The 26,826-nt window shown below is 42.0% G+C and overlaps 2 protein-coding genes across 3 annotated transcripts; one reads left to right on the forward strand and one right to left on the reverse strand.

Annotated features, from left to right (window-relative positions):
• Positions 1-116: 116 nt before the first annotated feature.
• On the forward strand, positions 117-15,562 carry irf9 (interferon regulatory factor 9). 2 transcript variants are annotated; one of them, XM_038972564.1, is made up of 10 exons: positions 117-219; positions 982-1,040; positions 1,393-1,515; positions 1,651-1,831; positions 10,789-10,934; positions 11,404-11,488; positions 11,680-11,733; positions 13,159-13,554; positions 13,681-13,796; positions 14,177-15,562. In XM_038972564.1, the coding sequence occupies exons 2-10, from the start codon at positions 984-986 to the stop codon at positions 14,306-14,308; spliced, it is 1,290 nt and encodes a 429-aa protein (XP_038828492.1). In that variant the 5' UTR covers positions 117-219; positions 982-983; the 3' UTR covers positions 14,309-15,562. The 2 variants fall into 2 exon arrangements, with proteins under 2 accessions (XP_038828492.1, XP_038828493.1); XM_038972565.1 differs by lacking the exon at positions 11,680-11,733.
• A 66-nt stretch (positions 15,563-15,628) lies between these two features.
• emc9 (ER membrane protein complex subunit 9) lies at positions 15,629-26,621 on the reverse strand. The gene is made up of 6 exons (XM_038972566.1): positions 26,446-26,621; positions 21,219-21,415; positions 20,964-21,040; positions 20,729-20,798; positions 20,507-20,601; positions 15,629-15,905 (listed from the first exon to the last, which is right to left on the reverse strand). Exons 2-6 carry the CDS (start codon positions 21,411-21,413, stop codon positions 15,725-15,727), a joined length of 618 nt encoding a protein of 205 aa, XP_038828494.1. The 5' UTR covers positions 21,414-21,415; positions 26,446-26,621; the 3' UTR covers positions 15,629-15,724.
• Positions 26,622-26,826: the final 205 nt, after the last annotated feature.

Genomic DNA, 26,826 nt, shown 5'->3' on the forward strand with positions numbered 1-26,826 from the left:
GATATGCTCTGAGAAAATATCCAATATTTGAGCGAAATGTCGCCCCCAGATGTCTAAGCAGTAACCTGCTTTATTTCTCTAAAGTCACGTGATTTCGGGGAAAAGGAGCGTCTGCCTCTGCGGGAGGCGGGCGAACTGCCTCTGGATTTCCCAGTCAAAGTACAGTACTATGCGCTCATAATCCGACCTATTGAAGAATCCAAGGAAACGCAACCTAAGGTAAATGAAACTATTCACATTCATCACACTCATTCTAAATATGTGGAAAACTGGTATGCAAAATAGTTACACTACATTAGCAATTTGTTTATTTATTAGTTTGCTATTTTTAGATGGGGACTTCGGTAGTTGATTTGTTTATAGTATCGGCTCTAAGCATAATAGTTGCTTACATTCATAAATAAAAAATAGAAACATTGTTATTTAAGCTTTTTGAAGCTGATATAAAAAGCTGAAAGTAAAAAGAGCAAAAACGCAACTGGAAGCATAGAAATGGCGCTCATAGAACGGATCTACCGCTTCTCAGATATGCATTCAATGAGAACCTAGCCTTTACTGTGCCTTTAAGTAGCTATTTGTGCAATCAAACATAGCAGTCTGCCAGTGTGAATGTCCTCAGCTGAACTACACACACACACGTCACGCATACATAATCAGTCATGTACTCACAATATTCGTTATCTTGCTAGCACTGCTCTTACTGTATTATATTGAGTTTGTTTGTATCAGCCTATGTAGGCAGCAGGAGGTTGGTGGCACCTTAATTAGGGAAGACGGGCTCGTGGTAATGACTGGAGTGGTATCAAACACATGGGTTAATGCCATTCCATTAGCTCCGTTCCAGCCATTATTATGAGCCGTCCTCCCCTCAGCAGCCTCCACTGAGGTAGGCCTAATACTGTGTGTGTAGTTTGTATGACACAATTATATATATTTTTTGCCAGACTAGATGGAAATAATAAAGTTATACTGTTTTCACAGCTATGGCATCTGGGAGAATTCGCTCAACCCGCAGACTACGCTCCTGGATGGTAGACCAGGTGAGTGTTCGAGGATGATTTGTTCAATAGTTCCTTTTGAGCAAATGAATGAAACTGCAACAGCTGTTTGCAGTGGATGTGTCTGAGCTGGTACACCATAGTGACGCGTATATTTGAGTCATTTAACTGATTCTCTTATCCAGAGAAATGAGGGTTAACTGCCTTGCGGCCCATCCACTGATTTTTATTTTTATACCTAGTCGGCTCAGGGATTCGAACCAGTGACCTTTCAGTTATAGGGCCAACACTCTTAACCGCTAGGCTATCTGCCACCACAGTTAGTGTACTGTCTGTCTGGGACATGGGTTGAGTGAGTGTTGTCCTGGTCTCACCCTCACCGTGTCTTGTGCAGGTCAGCAGTGGGAAGTACCCTGGCCTGATATGGGACGATGACGCCAAGACCATGTTTCGTATCCCCTGGAAACACGCCGGGAAACAGGACTTCCGCAGTGAAGAGGATGGTGCCATCTTCAAGGTCCTGACACTTTATCAGTACTATCCCTAGTTCGTTAAGTCGTCATTTTACAGTAGCCCCTTGTTATTTATAATCTATTAAAACATACAGTAGGCATTATTTCCTGAGCTGTGAGTCTAAATGCCTCCTCCATAGGCATGGGCAGTGTTTAAGGGGAAGTTGTCCGATGGGGGTCGTGTGGACCCGGCCTCCTGGAAGACCCGGCTGCGCTGTGCTCTCAATAAGAGCCCGGAGTTCAGAGAGGTCCCCGAGAGGTCCCAGCTAGACATCTCCGAACCATACAAAGTGTACTGCCTTGTACCGATGAATGAACAAGGTGAGAGACACACAAACACACACTGTGAGTTAGTTATGCAATGTTTATTTCTACCCCTCTTTTACGATGTTCCAGACATTATCTTTTGATCTTGTGTAGGAATCTACAGTATAACCACATCCTCATATCCACTATCTGGGAACAGACCGGGTGTACCAATGTACATTCTTTAGGTTTGAGGAAGTTACACTCGAGGTTGAGAAGATTTAGATTTTTAATACTGGCCAATGTAACCGATGTGAAATGGCTAGCTAGTTAGCGGTGGTGCGCGCTAATAGCGTTTCAATCGGTGACGTCACTCGCTTTGAGACCTTGAAGTAGTGGTTCCCCTTGCTCAGCAAGGACCGCGGCCTTTGTGGAGCGATGGGTAACGATGCTTCGTGGGTGACTGTTGTTGATGTGTGCAGAGGGTCCCTGGTTCGCGGTCGGGGCGAGGGGACGGACTAAAGTTAAACTGTTACATTTTTTTTTTTTTTTTTTTTTTTTGGGGTGGATCAGCTTAATATTGCGGAAAGAATGTTGCTTCCAATGTAATTGTCTGCATCATTTCCAATCCCCCATATTTTTTTGGGTAAATATATATATCCATACACGCATGCATACATATATACATATATACATACACATACCTATATAGACATACATACTTTTTTAAAGAATATACCTTTATTATTATTCCCCGCAACCCTACCACCGCTCCCCCAATTGGAGTAAACTAATAAACACTTCTGCTTTTACCTTCAATTTATACATCTTATACCTATTTTACAGACACAGACTACTTTATAATAGTTCTCTCTTGTTTGTTCTTAGTCCTTCCTCTTTTTCTGTTGTCCATCCAATTTTATTTCCACTTGTAACTGTGCTATTTCACAAAAGCTCCGCACCTATACACATTTCACAGATCCCGTATGCCCTACATTGTTTATCTTGTTATTAGTCCCACCCTTCAGTTCTACTCAACCCTTCCCATCTATCTTCCAACATCATCCATTTCGGATTTTTATTTGCCATATATTTTTCAACTGTGCTGTGATGCTTCACAAAAGATTTGAACCTTCCTATTCTCATAGCTTCTACAGATTGTAAATTAAAAATAAACATTTTTGCTAAAATAATTATTATATTATTGATTGATTGACTATGGCTTTTCAAATCCCCCAGTATTGCTATCTGTAGCGTTAGTTCTAGGCAAATGTTGCAATTCTTCAGCCATTCCTGGACCTGTGACCAAAAACGAGCTACATATGGACAATACCAAAATAAATGGTCTAATGACTCTGCCTCCTCACAGCAGAATCTACAGAGCTGGGAAGATTGTATACCCCATATATATAACATTCTATTAGTTGCAAGAATTTTGTACAATAATTTAAATTGAAAAATTCGAAGTTTTGAATCCGGCGTTGTTTTGCGTATCAATTCATAAACCATGTGCCATGGAATGGGTACATCGAACATCTCTTCCCAACTATTTTGCAATTTATATGGCACAGCTGTCAGTTTTTTGGTCCTTAAATGAAATTGGTATATGTTTTTATTTATCACACTTTTCTTTAACCATTTATGTTCTTTAATACAGGGCCGACATACAAGTTCCTTACTTTTTTCCCCTTCTACTTGCCTCTTCCATTTTTGTGGTAATGCTGCAATTAATTGGTTGTAATTTTGGGTAGAGCAGACATTTCCATATGTCTGTGTGAGCTGCATGTGTGACATAACTCCACCAGTCCTATTTATGATATCATTCACAAAAATTATACCTTTTTTAAACATTTCTTCGATAAATACAGTTTTTTTATCAATTACTATATTTGAATTTAACCACAATATTTGTTGTACTATTTGTTCCGTCCTTTCAGGTGGATTAAACTGAAATTGCAACCAACTTTCTAAGGCTTGTTTAAAAAATAAGGATATTTTGGAGATTATTTCCTTTTCAAACAACCGAAAGTGAGCAGGTGTAATCTGAATAAAGGGAAAAAGGCCCTTCTTGAACATAGGATGAGACATTCGTACCAATTTACTAGAGAACCAGTTTGGATTTAAGTATAACTTTTGTATGACTGATGCCTTTAGTGAGAGGTCTAATGCTTTAATATTTAATAATTTCTGCCCTCCGAATTCATATTCGTTATATAAATAGGCCCTTTTAATTTTATCTGGCTTGCCGTTCCAAATAAAATGGAATATTTTTTGTTCATATAATTTAAAAAGCAGGTCACTAGGTGTAGGCAAAACCATAAGCAAATAGGTAAACTGTGATATGACTAAAGAGTTAATCAGGGTGATTTTTCCACAAATAGACAAGTATTTTCCTTTCCATGGTAGCAAGATCTTATCTATTTTTGCTAACTTTCTATAAAAATTTATTGGAGTGAGATCATTTCTTTCTTTTGGGATTTTTATACCGAGTATATCCACATCTCCGTCAGACCATTTAATTGGTAAACTACATGGCAATATAAAATGTGTATTTTTTAGTGATCCAATACGTAATATGGTACATTTATCATAATTTGGTTTTAATCCAGAGAGGATAGCAAAGGTATCTAGATCCTCTATGAGGCCGTGGAGAGACTCTAGTTGTGGTTTTAAAAGAAAACATGAATCATCAGCGTACAATGACACCTTAGTTTTTAAGCCACGGATTTCTAATCCATTAATATTAATGTTTGATCTAATTTTAACAGCTAACATTTCGATGGCAATAATAAATAGATATGCCGATAGTGGACAACCTTGTTTTACTCCTCTAGATAGTTTAAAACTTTCTGAGATGTAGCCATTATTTACTATTTTACACCTAGGGTTACTATACATAATTTTAACCCATTTTATAAGAGATTCCCCAAAATTGAAATATTCTAGGCATTTATATATAAACTCCAGTCGTACTTTATCAAAAGCCTTTTCAAAATCAGCTATGAAAACCAGACCTGGTGTCCCCGATATTTCATAGTGTTCTATTGTTTCCAGTACTTGCCTTATATTATCTCCAATGTATCGTCCATGTAAAAAACCTGTCTGATTAGGATGAATAATATCTGACAAAACTTTTTTTATTCTATGCGCCAAGCATTTTGCTAGGATTTTTGCATCACAACACTGAAGTGTAAGAGGTCTCCAATTTTTTAATTGGACTGGATCTTTATATATACCACTTGGGTCCTGTTTCAGTAATAACGATATCAGACCTTCTTGTTGCGTGTCTGATAATCTACCATTTATATAGGAGTGGTTAAAACAAGCTAATAATGGTCCTTTGAGTATATCAAAAAAAGTTTTGTATACTTCCACTGGTATGCCATCCAGCCCTGGAGTTTTCCCATCCTTAAAGGCCCCAATTGCATCAAGCAGTTCCTCCTCTGTAATTTGGCCTTCACATGAGTCTTTCTGTACAGATGTTAATTTTACATTATTAATAGGAAAAAAATCCATACAATTAGTTTCAGTTAGTGGAGATGGAGGAGCCTGAAACGAAAACATATTCTTAAAGTACTTTACTTCCTCTTTCAAAATATCATTTGGTGAATCATGCGTGACTCCATCATTTGTAACAAGTTTTAATACATTTTTTTTGGTAGCATTTCTATATTGAAGATTGAAAAAGAATTTGGTGCATTTTTCCCCATATTCCATCCAGTTCGCTTTATTTTTATAATGTATTACACTGGATCTTTCTTGAATAAGTTCCTCCATTTCTTTTTGTTTTTCCTCTAACTTATTCTGTGCCTCTATGGTACTGTTTTTATTGCTATCTAACTGTACTGTTAGTCCTTCAATTTCCTTTGTTAATATGGACTCTTTTGATCTAAATTGCTTTTGTTTTATAGATGAGTACTGAATTGCATGGCCTCTAAAGGCACACTTAAAAGTGTCCCATACAATAAGGGGATCTGCTGTACCTATGTTATGTCTGAAAAAGTCAGTTATAAAATCTTCTGTCCTAGTTCTAAACAATTTATCATCTAGTAGACTTTGATTAAATTTCCAATATCCTCGCCCACGTGGAAATTCTGTAAGAGAAATATATATGCCAATTATGTGATGATCCGACCGCATTCTGTCCCCTATCAACACTTTTTTAACTTTTGGTGCCAGAGAGAATGGTATAAGAAAGTAGTCAAGACGACTAGCTTGATTCAGCCTCCGCCATGTATATCTCACTAAATCAGGGTATTTAAGTCTCCATATATCCACTAATTCCAATATATCCATGACATTCATGATTTCCTTAAGTGCCTGAGGGTGATAGTTTGTAGTGTGATTTCCTTTCCGGTCTATAGAGGTATTTAAGACCGTATTAAAATCTCCCACTATAATAATAGAGTCTAGTGTTGCTTGTAGAGTTGATAAATTCTTATATATATTTTCAAAGAAGCTTGGATCATCATTATTCGGACCGTATAGGTTAACAAGCCATATTTGTTTATTGTCCAATAACATATTTAAAATAATCCATCTACCTTGAGGATCTGTTTGGACAATTTGCACATTTGGATCAAAATTATTGTTAATTAAAACCATCACCCCTTTTGAATTTCTTTGCCCATGGGAGAAATATATTTTTCCCCCCCAGTTCTTTTTCCACAAAACTTCATCTAAAACTGTTGAATGGGTTTCCTGTAAACAATAGATATTATAATCCTTCTCTTTTAGCCAGGTAAATACTGATCGTCTTTTCTTATTATCTGCTAAGCCATTACAATTGTAACTGGCTATACTTATTTCACCACTTACCATAATGAGACACACCTTTCATTCTTTTAATCAGAATATATTTTTGTAAACGTACTATTAAAAAGTAACATAATGATTGAGTGTCTATATAGTTGTACCATGATATTTGCATTTCTACTAAGTAAACCTCCAATTGGTCCCTACTATTCCACCCGCTAAAAGGCCTCATCTCGAGATGGCTTGTCATCCCAATGCCCGGTAGACCACCCTCGACCCCCTGTATCCCATAGCCCTGAACCGACTGGGATCCATTCTTTGAAAAGAGCATACAGTGCCATTTACCGAATTGAAGAAGATCAATTACCATATGCATTTCCATTGCCCTCACCTCGATTTGTATTATATATATCTGTGGATCATCCTCTATTGTCCCTAACATCTTTTACTTCTTCCTTCGCAACAGTTGTGGGATACACACATACACCCACACACACTCAGCCCTTACCCCCACACAACCATAAGCTCACTTTCTCAACAATTGCACCATCCCAGAGCCCAACTCAAGATGGGTCATGATTTACAAATGCACTTGCAGTTGCAGCTGCATGAGAAGGCCTGCAAGACCGCACAAAAAATTAGCAAAAATTGAGAGATTTATTTACCATTGTCATATCCTAGATAATGGAGGTCAAATGTACACCTTATTCCTGAAACACCCACAATACGGCCACCCGTCATGACCATGTCCCCACGCATCTCCATGCAGTCCGACTTTGATTTTGTGCCGCCAGGGCCACAATAATATACCCCCTCTCTGAATGTCCGAGTGTGACCCCCTCCCCATGGGTTACTGCAGCTAGTGTTGCCAGCACTGCCACTGCCTGGGTGGGGGCACCCCACCGGAATCCCCACCGGCTAGGTACAAGGTCGTCAAGGTTCTCATTAGCAGCTTTGAGAATTTCCTTGTATATTATGCTCTCCCTTATTGGGGCTTTGGCTTTGCAGGACCAACCCTGCCAAGCAGGCTCAGAATCTTGAGGGGGCAGTGCTGCTCTTGGTCTCTGACCTCATTTTAGCTGCATACAGACCGCTTACAGCGGGCACATAAAACAGTTAGGGACTTCTCCTTAGTATCTGGGTCATTCAGGTGGGTGTCTAGGGTATAGTGCCATGGACCGTACCATTAAAATAGGATAATAAATAATTAGATATAATTTATAAAAAAATAAATAAAAAATGTAGTTCTCCATGATAGGACAATAAATAAATAAGACGTATAATTCATTATAAAAGTATATCCATCATCTGAACAACATTGAAAGCCCTCTCATACCCGGCTCACAGCAATACATTGGCTCTGGGATATGCAACCATTTCATTACTCACTCACTCAACTTTCCAAACATAACAAATAAAATAAAAAATAAACACAAACCATACCATCCACACATACTGTGCCTTCTGTTTACTTAGTTTTTATCTTCACTATGTTGAATTAGTGCTTGTGTGTTCAATTAGTTATATGTGAAGATTTATAGAAAAGCTATATTTTTTATTGTATTGTTACAATCAGTAACCGGGCTTGAATTGTGTTTATTTCCCTCGTCTATGAGAACTTTGTAATTTTTAAAATAACCATGGAGTAGTCTTTGTGTCTCTGAACAACTGGTTATCAATATATAGTTTATCAACGACGAGAGCTACTCGTTTCGCTTTTAATCTATTTTCTTTGAAAATTGGATACAGAACTTTGCGCCGTTCTGCAATTTCCTTCGGAAACTGATCATTCATGCCAATTTTGGTCCCAGCAAGTCTTTTACCCAGGCTTTTAACCATTATTTTATCTTTAAATGAAGCAAATTTGGCAACGATTGGGCGTTCGTACCTCTGCCCTCTCTGTCCGAAGCGGTGAACGCGTTCAAGTTGGATTTTGTCGATAACTTCGCGTGGAATCTGAAGCGCTGTAAGGAGGAACTCTCTAACTATAGATTCAGGAACTTCTCCTTCTTTTTCTTGGATACCTGTAAGTACCAAATTCTCTCTCATGGATCTAGTTTGTATGTCTAGTAAGGTTTCCTTCAGAACGGTGTTCTCCTTTTTAATTCCATTCATTTCGGTTTCAATCTTATTGACTGTCCCTTTTAGCGCGTGTGTTTGCTTCTCCAATGTCGCAGCTTTTTCATCACTCATCTCTAGGCTTGCCTTCAACTCTTTTATATCCTTACTAACTAATTCAAGTATACCCAGTTTGTCATTTATTGATTTTAACAGATCGGTTTCGACCTTTACCATTCCGGGTGGTGAGAATATTAAATCATCAGTGTCTGTAGAAGAGTCACGTTTTCGTTTTGTAATCGGTTCCCCTGTCTTACTCTCCGTCATGTTTGGTTGTTGCCTGTTTTCGTAATATTTGTCGATAAATGTCTCTAGTTTTAGGATTTGTTTTGTGTTATTGTCCAGATTGAAGGTTATCACTCACCAGATTAAGTAGTGCTAATATTTTAGTCTAATTTAGCAGATATTTCGAATATTATGTTTTATCTTGAGGTGCTCTACATAAATCCCTTCAGTCCGCCATTACCCTTACGTTACCTTTACGTCATACGTCACTCTCTCTCTCCCAGATCTATTTGCCAAACATGTTTCAATTTGCCAAACATGTTTTAAACTGTTACATTGATGCTGTTGACCCGGATCACTGGTTGCTGCGGAAAAGGAGGAGGTCGAAAGGGGGGTGAGTGTGCAGAGGGTCCCTGGTCCCCGGGAACGGACTGAAGTTAAACTGTTACACCAACTCCATGACCACATGCATGCAGCACTCTACAGTCGTGGCCAAAAGTTTTGAGAATGACACAAATATAAATTTTAACAAAGTCTGCTGCCTTAGTTTGTATGATGGCAATTTGCATATACTCCAGAATGTTATGAAGAGTGATCAGATGAATTGCAATTAAATGCAAAGTCTCTCTTTGCCATGCAAATGGACTGAATCTCCCAAAAACATTTCCACTGCATTTCAGCCCTGCCACAAAAGGACCAGCTGACATCATGTCAGTGATTCTCTCGTTAACACAGGTGTGAGTGTTGACGAGGACAAGGCTGGAGATCACTCTGTCATGCTGATTGAGTTCGAATAATAGACTGGAAGCTTCAAAAGGAGGGTGGTGCTTGAAATCATTGTTCTTCTGTCAACCATGGTTACCTGCAAGGAAACACGTGCCGTCATCGTTGCTTTGCACAAAAAGTGCTTCACAGGCAAGGATATTGCTGCCAGTAAGATTGCACCTAAATCAACCATTTATCGGATCATCAAGAACTTCAAGGAGAGCGGTTCAATTGTTGTGAAGAAGGCTTCAGGGTGCCCAAGAAAGTCCAGCAAGCGCCAGGACCATCCCCTAAAGTTGATTCAGCTGCGGGATCGGGGCACCACCAGTACAGAGCTTGCTCAGGAATGGCAGCAGGCAGGTGTGAGTGCATCTGTACGCACAGTGAGGCAAAGACTTTTGGAGGATGGCTTGGTGTCAAAAAGGGCAGCAAAGAAGCCACTTCTCTCCAGGAAAAACATCAGGGACAGACTGATATTCTGCAAAAGGTACAGGGATTGGACTGCTGAGGACTGGGGTAAAGTCATTTTCTCTGATGAATCCCCTTTCCGATTGTTTGGGACATCCGGAAAAAAGCTTGTCCGGAGAAGACAAGGTGAGCACTACCATCAGTCCTGTGTCATGCCAACAGTAAAGCATCCTGAGACCATTCATGTGTGGGGTTGCTTCTCAGCCAAGGGAGTGGGCTCACTCACAATTTTGCCTAAGAACACAGCCATGAATAAAGAATGGTACCAACACATCCTCCGAGAGCAACTTCTCCCAACCATCCAGGAACAGTTTGGTGACGAACAATGCCTTTTCCAGCATGATGGAGCACCTTGCCATAAGGCAAAAGTAATAACTAAGTGGCTCGGGGAACAAAACATAGATATTTTGGGTCCATGGCCAGGAAACTCCCCAGACCTTAATCCCATTGAGAACTTGTGGTCAATCCTCAAGAGGCGGGTGGACAAACAAAAACCCATAAATTCTGACAAACTCCAAGCATTGATTATGCAAGAATGGGCTGCCATCAGTCAGGATGTGGCCCAGAAGTTAATTGACAGCGGTGCAAATTTTATCAGAGCATCAATAACTCCACATAGTTTGTAGCTATTGAGACAACTTCAAAGCAGGTTAAATTGCAGTAAACAAATTGCTAACATATGGTCCCTTTTCTCTTCACAGTGTTGGGGAATGTTAAAATAAAGGGCCGAGCCAGAGCAGGAGGGAGGAAGAGAAGGAGCAGCGATTCAGATAGCGAGGAGGAGGAGGAGGAGGAGGTTGTAGTCAAACAGATGAAAGAGGAGGTCATCACCGCCCCTATCACCATGGTAGGTCTGGCATTTTAAAGACAAAAACAAGTTCTAAGAAACATTTGGATGTATCTCTATTGCTATCTATCTCTATTACTGCATCTTGCCATCTTTATGTAATACATGTATCACTAGCCACTTTAAACAATGCCACTTTTATATGTTTACATACCCTACATTACTCATCTCATATGTATATATTGTACTCGACACCATCTACTGCATCTTGCCTATGCCGTTCTGTACAATCACTCATTCATATATCTTTATGTACATATTCTTCATCCCTTTACACTTGTGTGTATAAGGTAGTAGTTGTGAAATTGTTAGGTTAGATTACTTGTTAGTTATTTATTACTGCATTGTCGGAACTAGAAGCACAAGCATTTCGCTACACTCGCATTAACATCTGCTAACCATGTGTATGTGACAAATACAATTGGATTTGGATTTGTTGTTTATGTCAATTTGTGTGTGTTTTTATCAGTCTGTTCAGGAGATTGAGGAAAGTGTTCTTACCATCCAACAAGACCAGTTTAATCAGCCCTTGGTCATCCTGAAGAGCGATGGGAGTAAGTCTTATGTCTTACTAACTCAATGTCATGTCTATCCTCCAAATGTCTGTCAGACACTGAATCTCTGTGTTAATTGATGTTGGATCTCTCAGCCACAGTTTCTCCACTACTGTTTCTCCACTTTTGGGAGTTCTCCAATAGCATGTGGTTGATTGACATGCTGTTGATATTCTGTTGTCTTCCTCTAGCGGTCGATGAGCTCCAAGTGAACGTCACGATTGAGACCGTCCCTCCCCCTGGAGGTAATGCTATTGATGATGCTGTGCAGAAAGGAAGTCAAATCAGCTTCTCAATCACATGGGGGCCGATTCTGACCTGAGTTAAGTGCACGTAAATGGAATGCATTTCCATTTTTATGCACTTTTCTCTCTCTAATTGTATTTTGATCTTGAACTTAAGCATTAGAATAGCATGCTATTTCTCTGGGGTGGAGATCGAATAAATGTAGGTGTGGCTACAGATATTTTTATTTTTTACCCCAATTTCGTGGCATCTAATTGTCCCATCGCTGTAACTCCCGTACGTACTCGGGAGAGGCGAAGGTCGAGAGCTGTGCGTCCTCCGAAACACAACCCAGCCAAGCCACGCTGCTTCTTGACACAATGCCCGCTTAACCCGGAAGCCAGCCGCACCAAAGTGTCGGAGGAAACACCGTACACCTGGCGACCGTGTCAGTGTGTTATTGCACCTGGCCCGCCACAGGAGAGGCGATGGGACATGGACATCCCTGCCGGCCAAACCCTCCCCTAACCCGGACGACGCTGGGCCAATTGTGCGCCGCCCCACTGGTCTCCCGGTCGCGGCCGGCTGCGACAGAACCTGGACTCGAACCAGGATCTCTAGTGGCACAGCGATGCAGTGTCTTAGACCCTGAGCCACTAAGGAGGCCTGATACGCCTTATTCTGACTTCAACTTAATTCCCTCATAATTCCACCACCTTTAGGAGCGAGGAAACCATGAATAACATAACCTACTGGTGTCAAGTGGAAAAACATCTACTTTATTTTTTCAGATAGAAATAACACCATTCTTCATGTATTGTAATTTACAACTTTATAAGAGCTAGGTTAATGAGTAATCCGTTTGGACAAGAGAATTGTAAATATAAATTACACTTGTTTTAGATATACTGTACTTTCCTAACCCTAAATAATCTACAATAAATAATCTACAAAATCATAGTATTTTTTTAATCTACCAATTTGTACTGAAACGGAGACGAATAAACATATATCTAGATGGCTTTCTTTCATTGATCCCTAATATTCTGAACGTGTTCTCTCAAAATATTCTAGTGAGTCTGTCGACAAAATTCTAACTAAAAAGGTACACCGTATTTAAAGGGATGGCTTAAATAAAATGTACTGAAAACCCTATTGAATTAAAACTCCATGAAATAATCTGTTGGCCAGCAAGTGGGAGGGTTTTCAGCGGTTGAATTACATTTGTTAAGCACGCGCCCGCCTGCAAAGCCTGTTACGCAGGTAAGGTAAGTCTGAATACCAACTATTGAGAAGTGCGTAGGAAAGGCGTGCGTAAGAAAGGCGTAATTTCCTAAGCTGGAATCGGGCCCATACTAGATGAACTATTCCTGCTCTGTCTCTCATTCACTCTCATTCCTTCTCTCTCTCTCTCTCTCTCTCTCTGTCTGTCTCTCCCACTCCAGCACGGGACTCGTTCCATGTCTTAGTGAAATACATAGGACAGGAGGTGCTTAAACGTGAGGTCATAGGCAGCGATGTCCGAATCGCCTACCTGCCCTCATCGCCTGTCCCCCCCACCCTGATGATGGGTGGGTTCCCACGCATCCCCCTCCCAGAGTCCCCCTCCACCCTGACCTCCAGCCCTGGCATCGGGCCTCGGCTCCAGGCCCTCTCCACACTGCTGCCCTTCATGGAGAAAGGGGTGATCCTGACCTCCACGGGGGCAGGGATCTATGCTAAGCGCTACTGCCAGGGCCGGGTGTTCTGGACAGGGCCACATTCAACCACGACGGGACCCCACAAGATGAACCGTGCTGTGGAGCCCGTGCTGCTCTTTGACAGAGAGGCTTTCAAAATGGGTGAGCGACATGGGGCTGTTCACTCTCTCTTGGTTTTTTGTTGGTGAGGATAACCCACTTCTTTGTTGGCCCCTTATTGGATATTTCAGCAGTCAGTGTGTATTTACTGACTGCGTGTTTCCTTAGAGCTGGACCACTTCCGCAGTTACGGGGGAGACCCTCCTCAGTGTGTTATCACCTTGTGTTTCGGAGAGGAGTTCAGTGCCACAGAAGACCCATCCAGCAAACTCATCATCACACAGGTACAGCTGAGAAAGCTTTTCCTCACTTACTCATAAATAACTGTAACACCTGTTCAAATGTAAACAAAAGGTGAAGTAAATGCATACCTTAGAACAGGGTTTCCCAACTGGCGGCCCCCCAGATTTTCTGTTGGACATAAAACACTGTAAAAACACCAACAAATCAGCTCCAAGTGATTTTAATTTGGGAAATCTGTTCCCAAAGTATTCCCACACATAATAAAGAGATATGTGATCGTATACAAATGTAAGCAAGGTTTGAAATTATTGGATCTAGTTGATGATCCCTGCCTTAAACTAAGGTTTATGTAAGTACAGGATAAATACATGTTTCACTGTGAATTAAAGAGGGACTGATCCACGCACCCCCTCTTCTCCAGATAACCCTACCCTGGGCTCAGCAGCAGGTCAAAGAAGCTGAAGACTTCCGGGAGTCAATGACCTACCTCCGCGACATAGCCAGCCAAACAGGAGATGTCACCATCAACCTGGTACCAGTGCCTTACCCCTGAGCATCTGATCACAGGACATCTCGTATAAATTATGAAGATTTTTTTTTTGAAGCACTATCTGATCTGATACCAAGGGCTCAATTCAATCCGTGTCGCGGAAATTCAGCGCTATAGCGCAATTTAAAGGCAATGTTCCCGCGTTCGTGGAGACTGCATTCACGGTAAACGCTGCATAAGTCGGCTCAGTCGGAAATTAGTTTTACATTTCAATCACACTGAACATCCATGATACGGATTTAACGGAGTCCCAAGCCTTCTCAGACATGAACCACTAGACTGAATAGCACTACATGGAATGGAGACATCACTTTGGTTTAGCCTTCAGGATTGCACTTTACCAACCCAATCACCTGGTGTTATACTATTGGTCCAAATAATATCCAACTCACTTTGGCTGTGTTTACATAGGCAGCCCAATTCTGATCTTTTTCTACTGACCAATCAGATCAGCTTTGAAAAAGATCTGATGTGAAAAGAGATGATGTGATTGGTCAAAAGACCAATTAGTGGAAAAACATATCACAATTGGGCCTTTTTATAGGGAGTCAGAGACTTTTACTCCTTATTGCTGTGTTTATGAATGCTGACTGTGGAACTGCTTCAGATACCTTTCGGGGTCCTCCTCATGTTGGTTACATAGTCTGTGATAGCGTAACTGTTGACGAAGCTGTTGTAAGTAGTGTATGAGATTCTCCCAAAACAGGCTCGTAAGCCATAGTAGGCCAAAGTTCAGTTATTTGATCATCACCATGTCAACTGTTCGAGGCAGGAAACCAACTTGTCTGTCTGCGGTTTTGGTTTCTGAAAGTGGTAATGCTTGTTCAGCACATTTATATTGAGAAAAAAACATATTCATATACTTTATCTCGTCGTCATATAGAAATGAATCCGGGGGGGGGCTCCTTTCTCTTATGAACCGATGTTTATATGAACACAATATCACATGAATACTTTAAATAGTTTGTAGATGTAGTTTAATGAGTTGATAAGCTTACACACTCTGAAAGCAGTGGGTCAGGATGTACATAATGCTGTGATGCCATTGGCAGCCATTGAACTATGAGCACAGCTTTGTTAATGGTTGTAAGTGGGTTAACAACATGGCTGCTGGGTTTGACACAAGGCACACTCTGGACTGAGAACGTTGTTAGGTGGAAGACTGCACAGATCTGTCAATATTTCAGTTATTTATGCATGTTTTGTGTTGTCAGTGTTCTGCCTGACCGTATTAAAAATCTATTTCATATTTTGAAATTATCGTGGATGATGTGCTTATTTGGCTGATGGTAATAATAAAAATAAGATTCTTAACTAAATATGTGTAGTTTCAGCAGGTTTAAGACATACTGTATATAATTCCAACTTTATTTACATTTTAAAGATGTAACTCAAAAGTTAGTTATCTACAAGCTTATTTCAAACATTACCATTGGCTGGTGAGGCAAGCTCTGCTATTTTGGCATTCAGTTTCTGATTTGTCCAGTCCCTAGTGATGTCGTCCAAATGGCTGTCAAAATCAACTAATAACGAGTGATCTCCAGAGTCCAGCAGCTGACTGGCTATGTCCCGAGTCTCCTCCCACTGCTGCAGCATTATCCTGGGTGGGAAAAAAATGTATCTTTAATTCATGTATACTTCAAATACATTTATATTTTTCTAATCAAATAATTGTATTTGTCACATGCTTCGTAAACAATAGGTGTAGACTAACAGTGAATAAATAGACGATAAGTAACGATAACTTGACTATATACACATTGTACCGAGTCGATTTCCCCGGGGTACGAATTAACTGAGGTAGATATGTGTATATATAGGTAGGGATAAAGTGACTAGGCAACAGGATAGATAATAAACAGTAAAAGCAGCGTATGTGATGAATCGAGACAAAAAGGGTCAATGCCGATAGTTAAATAGTTAACCAATAGCTACCCGGGCCGCCCCCAGGTGGTGGGGGTAGGTAACAACATCTCCACCCCGCTGATCCTCAACACTGGGGCCCCACAAGGGTGCGTTCTGAGCCCTCTCCTGTACTCCCTGTTCACCCACGACTGCGTGGCCATGCATGCCTCCAACTCAATCATCAAGTTTGCGGACGACACTACAGTGGTAGGCTTGATTACCAACAACGATGAGACGGCCTACAGGGAGGAGGTGAGGGCCCTCGGAGTGTGGTGCCAGGAAAATAACCTCACACTCAACGTCAACAAAACAAAGGAGATGATTGTGGACTTCAGGAAAAAGCAGAGGGAGCACCCCCCTATCCACATCGACGGAACAGTAGTGGAGAGGGTAGTAAGTTTTAAGTTTCTCGGTGTACACATCACGGACAAACTGAATTGGTCCACCCACACAGACAGCGTTGTGAAGAAGGCGCAGCAGCGCTTCTTCAACCTCAGGAGGCTGAAGAAATTCGGCTTGTCACCAAAAGCACTCACAAACTTCTAAAGATGCACAATCGAGAGTATCCTGTCGGGCTGTATCACCGCCTGGTACGGCAACTGCTCCGCCCACAACCGTAAGGCTCTCCAGAGGGTAGTGAGGTCTGCACAACGCATCACCGGGGGCAAACTACCTACCCTCCAGGACACCTACACCACCCGATGTCACAGGAAGGCCATAAAGATCATCAAGGACAACAACCACCCGAGCCACTGCCTGTTCACCCCGCTATCATCCAGAAGGCGAGGTCAGTACAGGTGCATCAAAGCAGGGACCGAAAGACTGAAAAACAGCTTCTATCTCAAGGCCATCAGACTGTTAAACAGCCACCACTAACATTTAGTGGCCGCTGCCAACATACTGACTCAATTCCAGCCACTTTAATAATGGGAATTGATGGAAATGTATGTAAAAATGTATCACTAGCCACTTTAAACAATGCCACTTAATATAATGTTTACATACCCTACATTACTCATCTCATATGTATATACTGTACTCTATATCATCTACTGCATCTTGCCACCTTTATGTAATACATGTATCACTAGCCACTTTAAACTATGCCACTTTGTTTATATACCCTACATTACTCATATCATATGTGTATACTGTACTGTATACCATCTACTGCATCTTGCCTATGCCGTTCTGTACCATCACTCATTCATATATCTTTATGTACATATTCTTTATCCCTTTACACTTGTGTGTATAAGGTAGTAGTTGTGGAATTGTTAGGTTAGATTACTCGTTGGTTATTACTGCATTGTCGGAACTAGAAGCACAAGCATTTCGCTACAATCGCATTAACATCTGCTAACCATGTGTATGTCTAACCAATTGTATGTGACAAATAAATTTGATTTGATTTGATTATTTAGCAGTCTTATGGCTTGGGGGTAGAAGCTGTTCCGGGTCCTGTTGGTTCCAGACTTGGTGCATCGGTACCGGTTGCCGTGTGGTAGCAGAGAGAACAGTCTATGACTTGGATGGCTGGAGTCTTTGACAATTTTTAGGGCCTTCCTCTGACACCACCTGATATAGAGTTCCTGGATGGCAGGGAGCTCGGCCCCAGTGATATACTGGGCCATGCGCACTAGCCTCTGTAGAGCCTTGTGGTCGGATGCCAAGCAGTTGCCATAAACAAGTGGTGGTGCAGCCAGCCAGTCAAGATGCTCTCAATGGTACAGCTGTAGAACCTTTTGCACATATTTTCATCCTCCTGAGGGGGAAGAGGCGACTGTGTTGGTGTGTGTGGACCATGATAATTCCTTAGTGATGTGGACACCGAGGAACTTGAAGGCCTACCACCGTCGTGTCCTCTGCAAACTTATTGATGGTGTTGGAGTCATTCGCGGCCACGCAGACCAAGCACGCTCCCCTGTGGCAGATGTGTTGTTACCTACCCTCACTACCTGAGGGTGTCCCCGTTAGGAAGTCCAGGATCCAGGTGCAGAGGGAGGTGTTTAATCCCAGGGTCCTTAGTTTAGTGATGAGCTTTGAGGGCACTTTACTGTTGAACGCTGAGCTGTAGTCAATGAACAGCATTCTCACATAGGTGTTTCTCTAGTCCAGGTGGGAAAGGGCAGTGTGGGACGCAATAGAGATTGCGTCATTTGTGGATCTGTTGGGGCGTTATGTGAATTGGAGTGGGTCCAGGGTGTCTGGGATGATGGTGTTGATGTAAGCCATGACCAGCTTTTCAAAGCATTTCATCTCTACAGATGGGAGTGCAACGAGGCGATAGTCACTTTTGGGTTACTTTTTGATAAAATAATGTATATGTTGAAAGATAATGATTAAATAATTCCACTTTGAAACCTTATAATTGTATGAAATTGATTAGAATCATAAAATTATAATCTGATGATGAGTGTAGTTTTAGTCAGAATTAGATTAAACAATGTATCTGTATAGTGGAAAAACACAGACTGTCTGAGCAAGGCGTAGTTTAGGATTTGAACTTGTATGTGTGCCGACGAAAAAAAACGAGAACAATTAAACTGTGTTTGGACCAACCTGGCTAGGCCTCTGAGAAACATGACAGCATAGGGAGTACTTCTCAAGGTTCCCCTAATCTCGGGGGAATGGAATTGTCGGCTGGGTAGTGATACACAGTGGTGAGAACTATGGAGAAGGATAAAACTCACCTACTGTTTGTGTGTATGTATGTGCGTAGGATATCTACTGTTTGTGTGGAAGTATGTGCGCAGCTATAAAATGTACGTCTTTGTATAATGGACTTCAGAGCGTTCTTGTGAATAAACTGTACTATCTTTTTGCATAAACTGAGTCTTTGACTAATTATTATTAAACCCATGGTCTTACAGATCTCGGGGATTGGTCAGAGCAATTGATTGTCAGTTATTATCATTGGGATTGAAAATTCTCGTGACACTTTTGCATTCTTGGGCACAGGGATTATGGTGGTCTGCTTGAAACATGTAAGTATTACAGACTGGGTAGGGAGATGTTGAAAATGTCAGTGAAGACACTTGCCAGCTGGTCAGCACATGCTCTGAGGACGCCTCCTGGTAATTCATCTGCTCCTGCGGCCTTGTGAATGTTAACTTGTTTAAAGTTCTTTCTCACATCGGCTACGGAGAGCGTGATCACACAGTCGTCCGGAACAGCTGGTGCTCTCATGCATGGTCCAGAGTTACTAGCCTCGAAGCGAGCATAGAAAGTATTTAGCTCATCTGGTAGGCTCATGACACTGGACAGCTCGCGGCTGGGTTTCTCTTTGTAATCCATGATAGTTTGCAAGCCCTGCCACATCTGACGAGCATTAGAGCCGGTGTAGTAGGATTCGATCTTGGTCCTGTATTGATGCTTTGCCTGTTTGATGGTTCCTCAGAGGACGTAGCAGGATTTCTTATAAACGTCCGGATTAGTCTCCCGCACCTTGAAAGTGGCAGCTCTAGCCTTTAGCTCAGTGCGGATGTTGCCTGTAATCTATGGCTTCTGGTTGGGATATGTACGTAAGGTAATTGTGGGGACGACATCGTTGATGCACTTATTAATGAAGCCGGTGACTGATCTGGTGAACTCCTCAGTGCCTTCGGATGAATCCCGGAACAGTCTGTAATTGAACATCCGCTTCTTTGGACCACTTCCATATTGAGCAAGTCACTGGTGCTTCCTGTTTGAGTTTTTGCTTGTAAGCAAGAATCAGGAGGATAGAGTTATAGTCAGATTTGCCAAATGGAGGACGAGGGAGAGCTAAGTATGCATCTCTGTGTGTGGAGTAAAGGTGATCTAGAGGTGTTCCCCCTCTAGTTGCACAGGTGACATGCTGGTAGAAATGAGGTAAAATGGATTGCTGTTTTCCTTCATTAAAATCACCGCCACTAGGAGCAGTGCCTCTTGGTGAGCATTTTCTTATTTACTTCTGGCCCTTTACAGCTCGTTGAGTGCGGTCTTAGTGGCAGCATTGGTTTTGTGGTGCTAAATAGATGGCTACGAATAATATAGATAAACTCTCTTGGTAAAATGTATGGTCTACAGCTTATCATGAGGTATTCTAACTCAAGCGAACAGACTTCCTTAATATTAGAGATTGCGCACCAGCTGTTGTTAACAAAGAAACACACACCCTCTCCCCTGAGCTTTCTCTTCAATACAATGTAGTCCTACACAGCTGCTACAGCCACAGCTACTGTGAATGTACTTGATAGAGGTGTGCTATCAACAGAAAAGCAAATGGTAATTAACCATCTTGATAGAAAGATAGCAGAGATGTCCAGATCTTACGTGTGTTTGTCTTTGAGGGTCCAGCGGGTATCTTTTCGCTCATACATCACGATGGGAGGCACCCTGTAGTCAGGAGACATCTTTCCACCATCAATCTGACAAGCCACACAGGTCACAGTTAGAGAGAAGGGGATGCAGACACACATCAGAAAGATTTACCAAAAAGCTGCTGCATTGTGGGCTTGGACACACACACACAATAACACCACAGTGGATGCCTACCATTAACAAAACTGCATTGTTACACTGCTCGGCGATCTTGTCTGCAATCTTCAACGCGCATGGCGTAGGGCTGCCCAGCGAAGGGGAGAGAAGGGGAGAGAGAAGGAGCGGTTATTGTTTAACACAGGTGATTAGCATGTGATAAGCAGGCTTACAGGCCGCTGAAACCACATGATAGAGAAATTAACATCCACAGAGTCAATGGTGAAGCTGAACCACAGTGGGACACACACACCTGCTGTCTGACACACAGGCATTGGCTTGGTAGTATCCTACAATCCTCTGCTGTGTCTGTGCACACCATACATCCACCTGAAGCAAAGAAGGTATGATACATTACAGCACATAAATACATGACAAGCCAAAAGACTGAACCACAATGTACATGCACCACTGACAGGTAAGAACGAGTAGTTAGGCTACTTGTGTTTGATCATTTCTGACATACTGTATGTTGGACAGCAAAGACCACAGGTTATTAGGTGGTTACCTGTGTGAGAGCCAGCTGGGTGATGGGAGCCAATGGTAGGTGAGTGTGAAGCAAGGGAACGCAGTCTGTCACACACACAGCGCCACCTGCTGGGCTGGATGACAACAGCAGCCCATTGACACTGCACCGTGGAAACAGACAGGCGTGCAGGTACATCTTCACATAGGCGAGACAGGACAACTCAACCTCCCCCATGACTGTAGACAGAAAAGGGTGCACAGATCTGAGAACATGCAGCAAAACACCTGGCCAAAAACACTAGTCAGGGCTTGATTTGAGCAACTTGATGACAGAAGATGTAATGACATGAATGCTGACAGACTAAAAAATAAGGTTTAGTAATAAATCTTTGCATTGCAAACTCACTGGATGACACAATAAGAACCCTTTTCAACTGCACTAATACATCCAACCAATATTGTTAGAGCCAGGGAGGGATGCCCAAGCAGTTAGATCAAAAGACACACAGCAAACCATTGTTTTGGACATTGATTGACTGCTCTCGTTAGCTAGCTTGTAGCCCCCTTGTTAGAAGAAAGTAGAAAGGATAAGCCGGCTCAAAGACAGCAGGAGAAATAGAAGTGAGTGAGGGCGAAGTATCAGAGGGGGTAGGTGTGGTGAAGTTCTCAGAGCCCGAGGCTTGCACTGAGGGTCAGGATAAAGATGAGTCTGACAGTAGGAGTGACATTTTTTTTTTAAGTGGACCCATTGCCTTTTGGCTGATCCATTTGTGGTTTCAGAGAGGGTGAAAACAGTTGGGTGCTGTGGAATCGGTGAGGGTAATCAGAAGTGGTCTGGTGATAACTGTTTGTGTTTCTGCTGGTCGGAGGGAGCAGGAGCTCCGCGTTAAACGAATGGGGACAAGAGATGTGAATTGTTTTGCTCCCAAGAAAAGGGTGCCAGTGAAAGGAGTGATTACTGGGTAGCGGTAAATGTTAAAGTTGACCAACTGAAGGGGAAGATTCCCTTGTTCTTTTGAGTTTTGATGTTGAGTCTTTGCCGACAAAGTGATTAGGATATGTAAGTTATCCTGTACAAGCTTTTGTGCCGAAATACATTACATTGTTATAGGTGTCAAGCTTATGGGCTTTTAGCAGCAGCGTGTAGGAGGTAGGTTCCTAGGAAGTGAGAAGTGTACAGAAGGGCATGAGACAAAGGAATGTGTAGCATTGGGGAAAGTAGTGGTCTGTGTTAATTGTATAATTGTAGGGGTGCCCATAGGGCTGGGAATCAAAAGTGTCCAGTGTGAGAGGCAGGTTGAGGTTCTGGTGACAGCTACAGAGGTATTTGGGTGTACGAGACTTGACATCAGAAGACTTACAGGGTAAGTGGTGGTATCCCGTCCTTTCAGGCTGTTGGCCTGAGGTAGGACTAGATAGATTTAAATAGTGGAGTAATGGTGGTGGGTTTTTAGTGAGTGCAGGGTTAGATGGTAGGGTATTTGTTGATTTTTTTTTTCTCCAAACAAAGTATAAGAGAGTTATACTCCAGTCTAGTAGGTGGCAGTAATGCAACATTTATTGGATGCCAACCGCCGTTATACGTCATCGAAGAAGTACCACCACAGAGTAGTGATGGGCATTCCGGCTCTTTTCAGTTAGCCGGCTCGTTCGGGCTCAGCTCACCGAAAAGAGCCGGCTCTTTTGGCTCCCAAACGGCTCTTTAAAAAAATATATAAACAAAGTGCATATAAATGTAACAACTCAAAACTAACACAATCTGAACAACATAATAGAATATTGTACCATATCAAAGAAAAATAAATACCAATGTGCAAAACTGCAGCATCCCACTTAAAACATTAAACTGGTCTCTCTTCTTTATTGCCATGTTATAATCAGCAGCACACAGCAATGCTGACCATATTTTGCTTTTATGAGAGATTTGCATTCAGAAATGCAAGCTGCCTCACTTTCGGGGGGCAGATGCGGTTTCTTCTCTCAGTAATTATTTGTCCCGTTTTTGAGAAGACCCTCTCAGAGGGACTGGATGTGGCTACTATGCAGTCTCCCTGTCATGACTTTAGTAAGCCGTGGGTAGACAGAGACCTTGTTCTTCCACCAGCTCAGAGGATCTGCAGATCTTTGGAGGCGGGGCTCCTCCAAATAGGATCGGACCTCCATTATGGCATCTGCTGAGGGATTCCTTCGTGCTGCATCCCCAGTTGCTCTCTCGTCGAACAACATCCAAACAGCAGACGTTTGTGGCACTACTGCTGGTGTTTCTGCTCCATCTGATCCCTCTTCTTCCTGTTGCCCTGGTGCCTGAGCCAGCTGACTGCTGGGGCTGTCCCTCCCTGCTGCTGACGTTATTCTTTAAAGAGCCTCATCAATCGCTCTGGCATCACTGAAGGCTAACTTAAACCTGGGGTCAAGTGCAGCGGTTTCTGTCCATCAACTCTGTCACATGTCCTGTGGTTACATTTTCTTCTCTCTGGCGGCTGGCTGTGAATCGCTGCAGACCCTTACACAGGAATATCATTTTTGAGGCTGTCACATAGCTGAAAAGAGAGAACAGTAACTTATTAGTTCAGGTTCATGTTTTGTCTACTGATACTACATTCTCATTTACTGCTCATATACATATATAATACTGGATTAAATAATGATGTAGTAATAACTGCATACTGTACCTCTCTCCACTGATCTCCACATTGACCTGCTCAAAGGGTTCCAGGACTCTGCACACCTCCACCACCTCCCATTCCTCTTGGGTCTGAGCATCAACAGGTGCATTGACAATGGCTAGGGTAGAGATGACATCCTTTGACTCCAGAAACCGCTTCAACATATAAAATGTTGAATTCCACCTTGTAGAGCAGTCTTGTTTAGGCCTCAGCTCAGGCATCCCCATCTGGGCAGCTACTGTGCTCCTGTGATAGTATTCCACAGCTGCTTTCACTTTGTCCACAGTGGGCTAAATCACCTTCAGAGCATCTCTTACAATCAGGTGTATTGTGTGGGTAAGACATGGATGATGGGTCCATTTAAACATTTTCATGGCTTTGGCTGCATTGTCGTTATTAGCTGCATTGTCGCTAACACAACAGACCACTTTTCCATCTACTTGGCATTCTCTGGCCACTCTCAACAGTTCCTCTTCTAAGTTCTCTGAAGTGTGTCTGTCGCTGAACTCAAAGCAGTCCAGAAGACAGCTAGACATTGAAAAATCTTCAATGAAGTGACATGTAACCGACATGTAAGAAGTGGTTACCCTTGATGTCCAGCAGTCAGTGGTAAGGCAAACTGCAGTCGCTTTTTGGACTCTTTCCTGCACTGAAGCCTGTGTGCTCTCGTACAGTTGTGGAATACGTGATTTTTAAAGAGTTTTCCTGCTTTGAATTGTGTACATTGGATTTAGGCTGTTGCTATAATTTCTAAAACCTCTGTCCTCCACCATCGTAAATTCCTGGAAATCGTTGGCAATCATTTTTGCCAATGCAATATCAATTTGGCCTTGTTTTGCTACAGACATAGACTTTGGTATAAACTGGTACATAGAAGACTGCGTTGCTGTGGGTGGCAGAGTAGGCCAACTTGACTGAGTGGATACATCTCCACGTGTGGAGGTGCTGGCTCCACCACTATCACCAGCAGGCCCGCTAGTTTCTCGAAGCTCCGCTACAGATAGCTTCACAGTTCGCATATGCCGGTGTAGGTTGTATGTAGAACCGGCTTTATATGAGATTTTGTTTTGGCAAATTCTACACTAACATTGTCTACATTATTAAAACGCATCCAAATGCTACTGGTGTTTCCGACTCATTTTTCAGCTGTTTTCACAGCTGTCCTTCCTCTCTCTCCTCGGCTGCTAAGTGTGTGACTGTGAGTGAGTTGGCTCAGCCTTCCCTCACGCATCTTTGGTTCATTGGTTGACACTGCGTGTCTGATTGACAGGAACAACAGGTGAGGCTGTTAGTCTGAGCAGACAGTCAGAACGAATGTGTGTGCGCTTGAGCATTTAGGCCTATATTATTTTATTAATTTTTTCGTTCTTTGAATTAGTTAATTCTATTCATTTAAATCTTTTGATTATTCATATCTTAATTTTGTATTTATTTTTAGAAATAGATTCGGCTCTAACTCGTTCGCGAACGACCCAGTGATGCCAATTTAGCAACTTTTCAGACTACCCTGGCAACTTTTTTTTCAAACAGCACCTAGCAACAAATTTAGCTACTTTAAAAAATGTATTTGGAACTTTTAGCAACTTTTGAAAAGTGACTCAAGCGCTAAAATGCACGCATTTTCCCTCTAAATGACACAAAAACGATTTTCTCTGTCACACACTCAGTCACAACACATGTGCCTGGCTGCAAAAGTGCATTGCGAGTGACGTCAGCAGCATGCGCTCAGCTCGTGCACAGGCAGCAGCAATTTCAGCAAATTGCAAATAATTGTTGGCTGACGGCAGCAGCATTCAGTCGACGAGCCAAACCCAATGAATATAGTTGGTCACGAATGTTTGATCTTGAACAGAACTTACAACATCAATTAACATGTCTCAATCAAAATTGTACAGAAAAGAGTGGGAGTCTGTACCTGAACAAATGTCAAATCATAATTTTTCCCGAGATAGCCAGTCAGTTTGAGTAACGTTATTGTGTAACGTAATTTAGCAACAAATCAACCTGCCTCTAGCAATTTACCCTGAAAATTAGTTGGAAACACTGCTACCAACCCAGAGGGGCAAGGTCGCGAGGCTGAACAGACCGGGCATGGGTTTGAGAAGTGAAAAATGATTCCTTAGTTGTTAAATTTCTCGAAATCTGAACGCACAATCTAGATTCGAACCAATGTATTAAATAGTTGAACATGTTATTACTCCAACCTCGTGAAAGTGACAAACTGACACGTTTTAATTTGGTAAAAAACGACTTAATATCGGAATGGCTTTGATTCGACGGCCTGCACATGCACGCATGAGCTTAACTAGCCAACGTCGCCATGACATCGCCCACAAGTGTGATCGGGGATTTCTATTGGAGAAGCAGTTTTAGCCTATCTTCATACTCCTCGGTTTCAGCCGGTCTTTGCTAGTACTCAGTAAGCTAGCTTGCCAACGTCAATGGTCAAAAGGCCTGCCTACGTAGCTAGTTATGGCCAATAGTAGTTCAAATAGATCTGGTAAAGTATATACTAGCTAACGTTATATAGATATTGAAAAAAACATTATATGATAGCTAGCTAGTATAGCTAACAGTTGGCTATCCTAGCTAGCAACTTACCGTCAAAGGATATTATTTCTTGGGATGAGATTTCAGAAGACCAGTAAAGCAAGCGTCCGGATACAAACTCAACTGTCTAATATTGCATATTAATAAAGATAACAAAATATTGAATACATGGATAATTTACAAACATGTGCAGTGTGGAGCAGAAGCTGCATCGATTGAGCAAATTTCCTGTTTAGTGCCCGCCCACCTACAGCACATCTGCATTTGGGATTGGTTACAATAGTGACTGTCAAAGTCTACTGGCGTCTCTATTATGCCAATCATTTGTTACTAGACACCATTCGTTCAAGCAGTGAGGCGTCTCCTCCTGGTGGACATTGTTTGACATACCTTGTAACCCCATAATGCATTTTTACATGGTTTTTGAAAAAT

This window comes from Salvelinus namaycush, chromosome 33, assembly GCF_016432855.1.
Source record: "Salvelinus namaycush isolate Seneca chromosome 33, SaNama_1.0, whole genome shotgun sequence".
Taxonomy (NCBI): domain Eukaryota; kingdom Metazoa; phylum Chordata; class Actinopteri; order Salmoniformes; family Salmonidae; genus Salvelinus; species Salvelinus namaycush.

Bases quoted from the DNA above. Each gene is read 5' to 3' on its own strand.
- irf9 (XM_038972564.1), top strand. From the start codon at position 984: ATGGCATCTGGGAGAATTCGCTCAACCCGCAGACTACGCTCCTGGATG. The intron at 1,041-1,392 runs GTGAGTGTTCGA...TGTCTTGTGCAG, and splicing joins GCTCCTGGATGGTAGACCAG to GTCAGCAGTGGGAAGTACCC. The intron at 11,734-13,158 runs GTAATGCTATTG...CTCCCACTCCAG, and splicing joins GACCGTCCCTCCCCCTGGAG to CACGGGACTCGTTCCATGTC.
- emc9 (XM_038972566.1), bottom strand. From the start codon at position 21,413: ATGGGGGAGGTTGAGTTGTCCTGTCTCGCCTATGTGAAGATGTACCTG. The intron at 20,799-20,963 runs GTGTGTGTGTCC...TTCGCTGGGCAG, and splicing joins GCCTGTGTGTCAGACAGCAG to CCCTACGCCATGCGCGTTGA. The intron at 20,602-20,728 runs GTAGGCATCCAC...GTGGCTTGTCAG, and splicing joins ACAATGCAGTTTTGTTAATG to ATTGATGGTGGAAAGATGTC.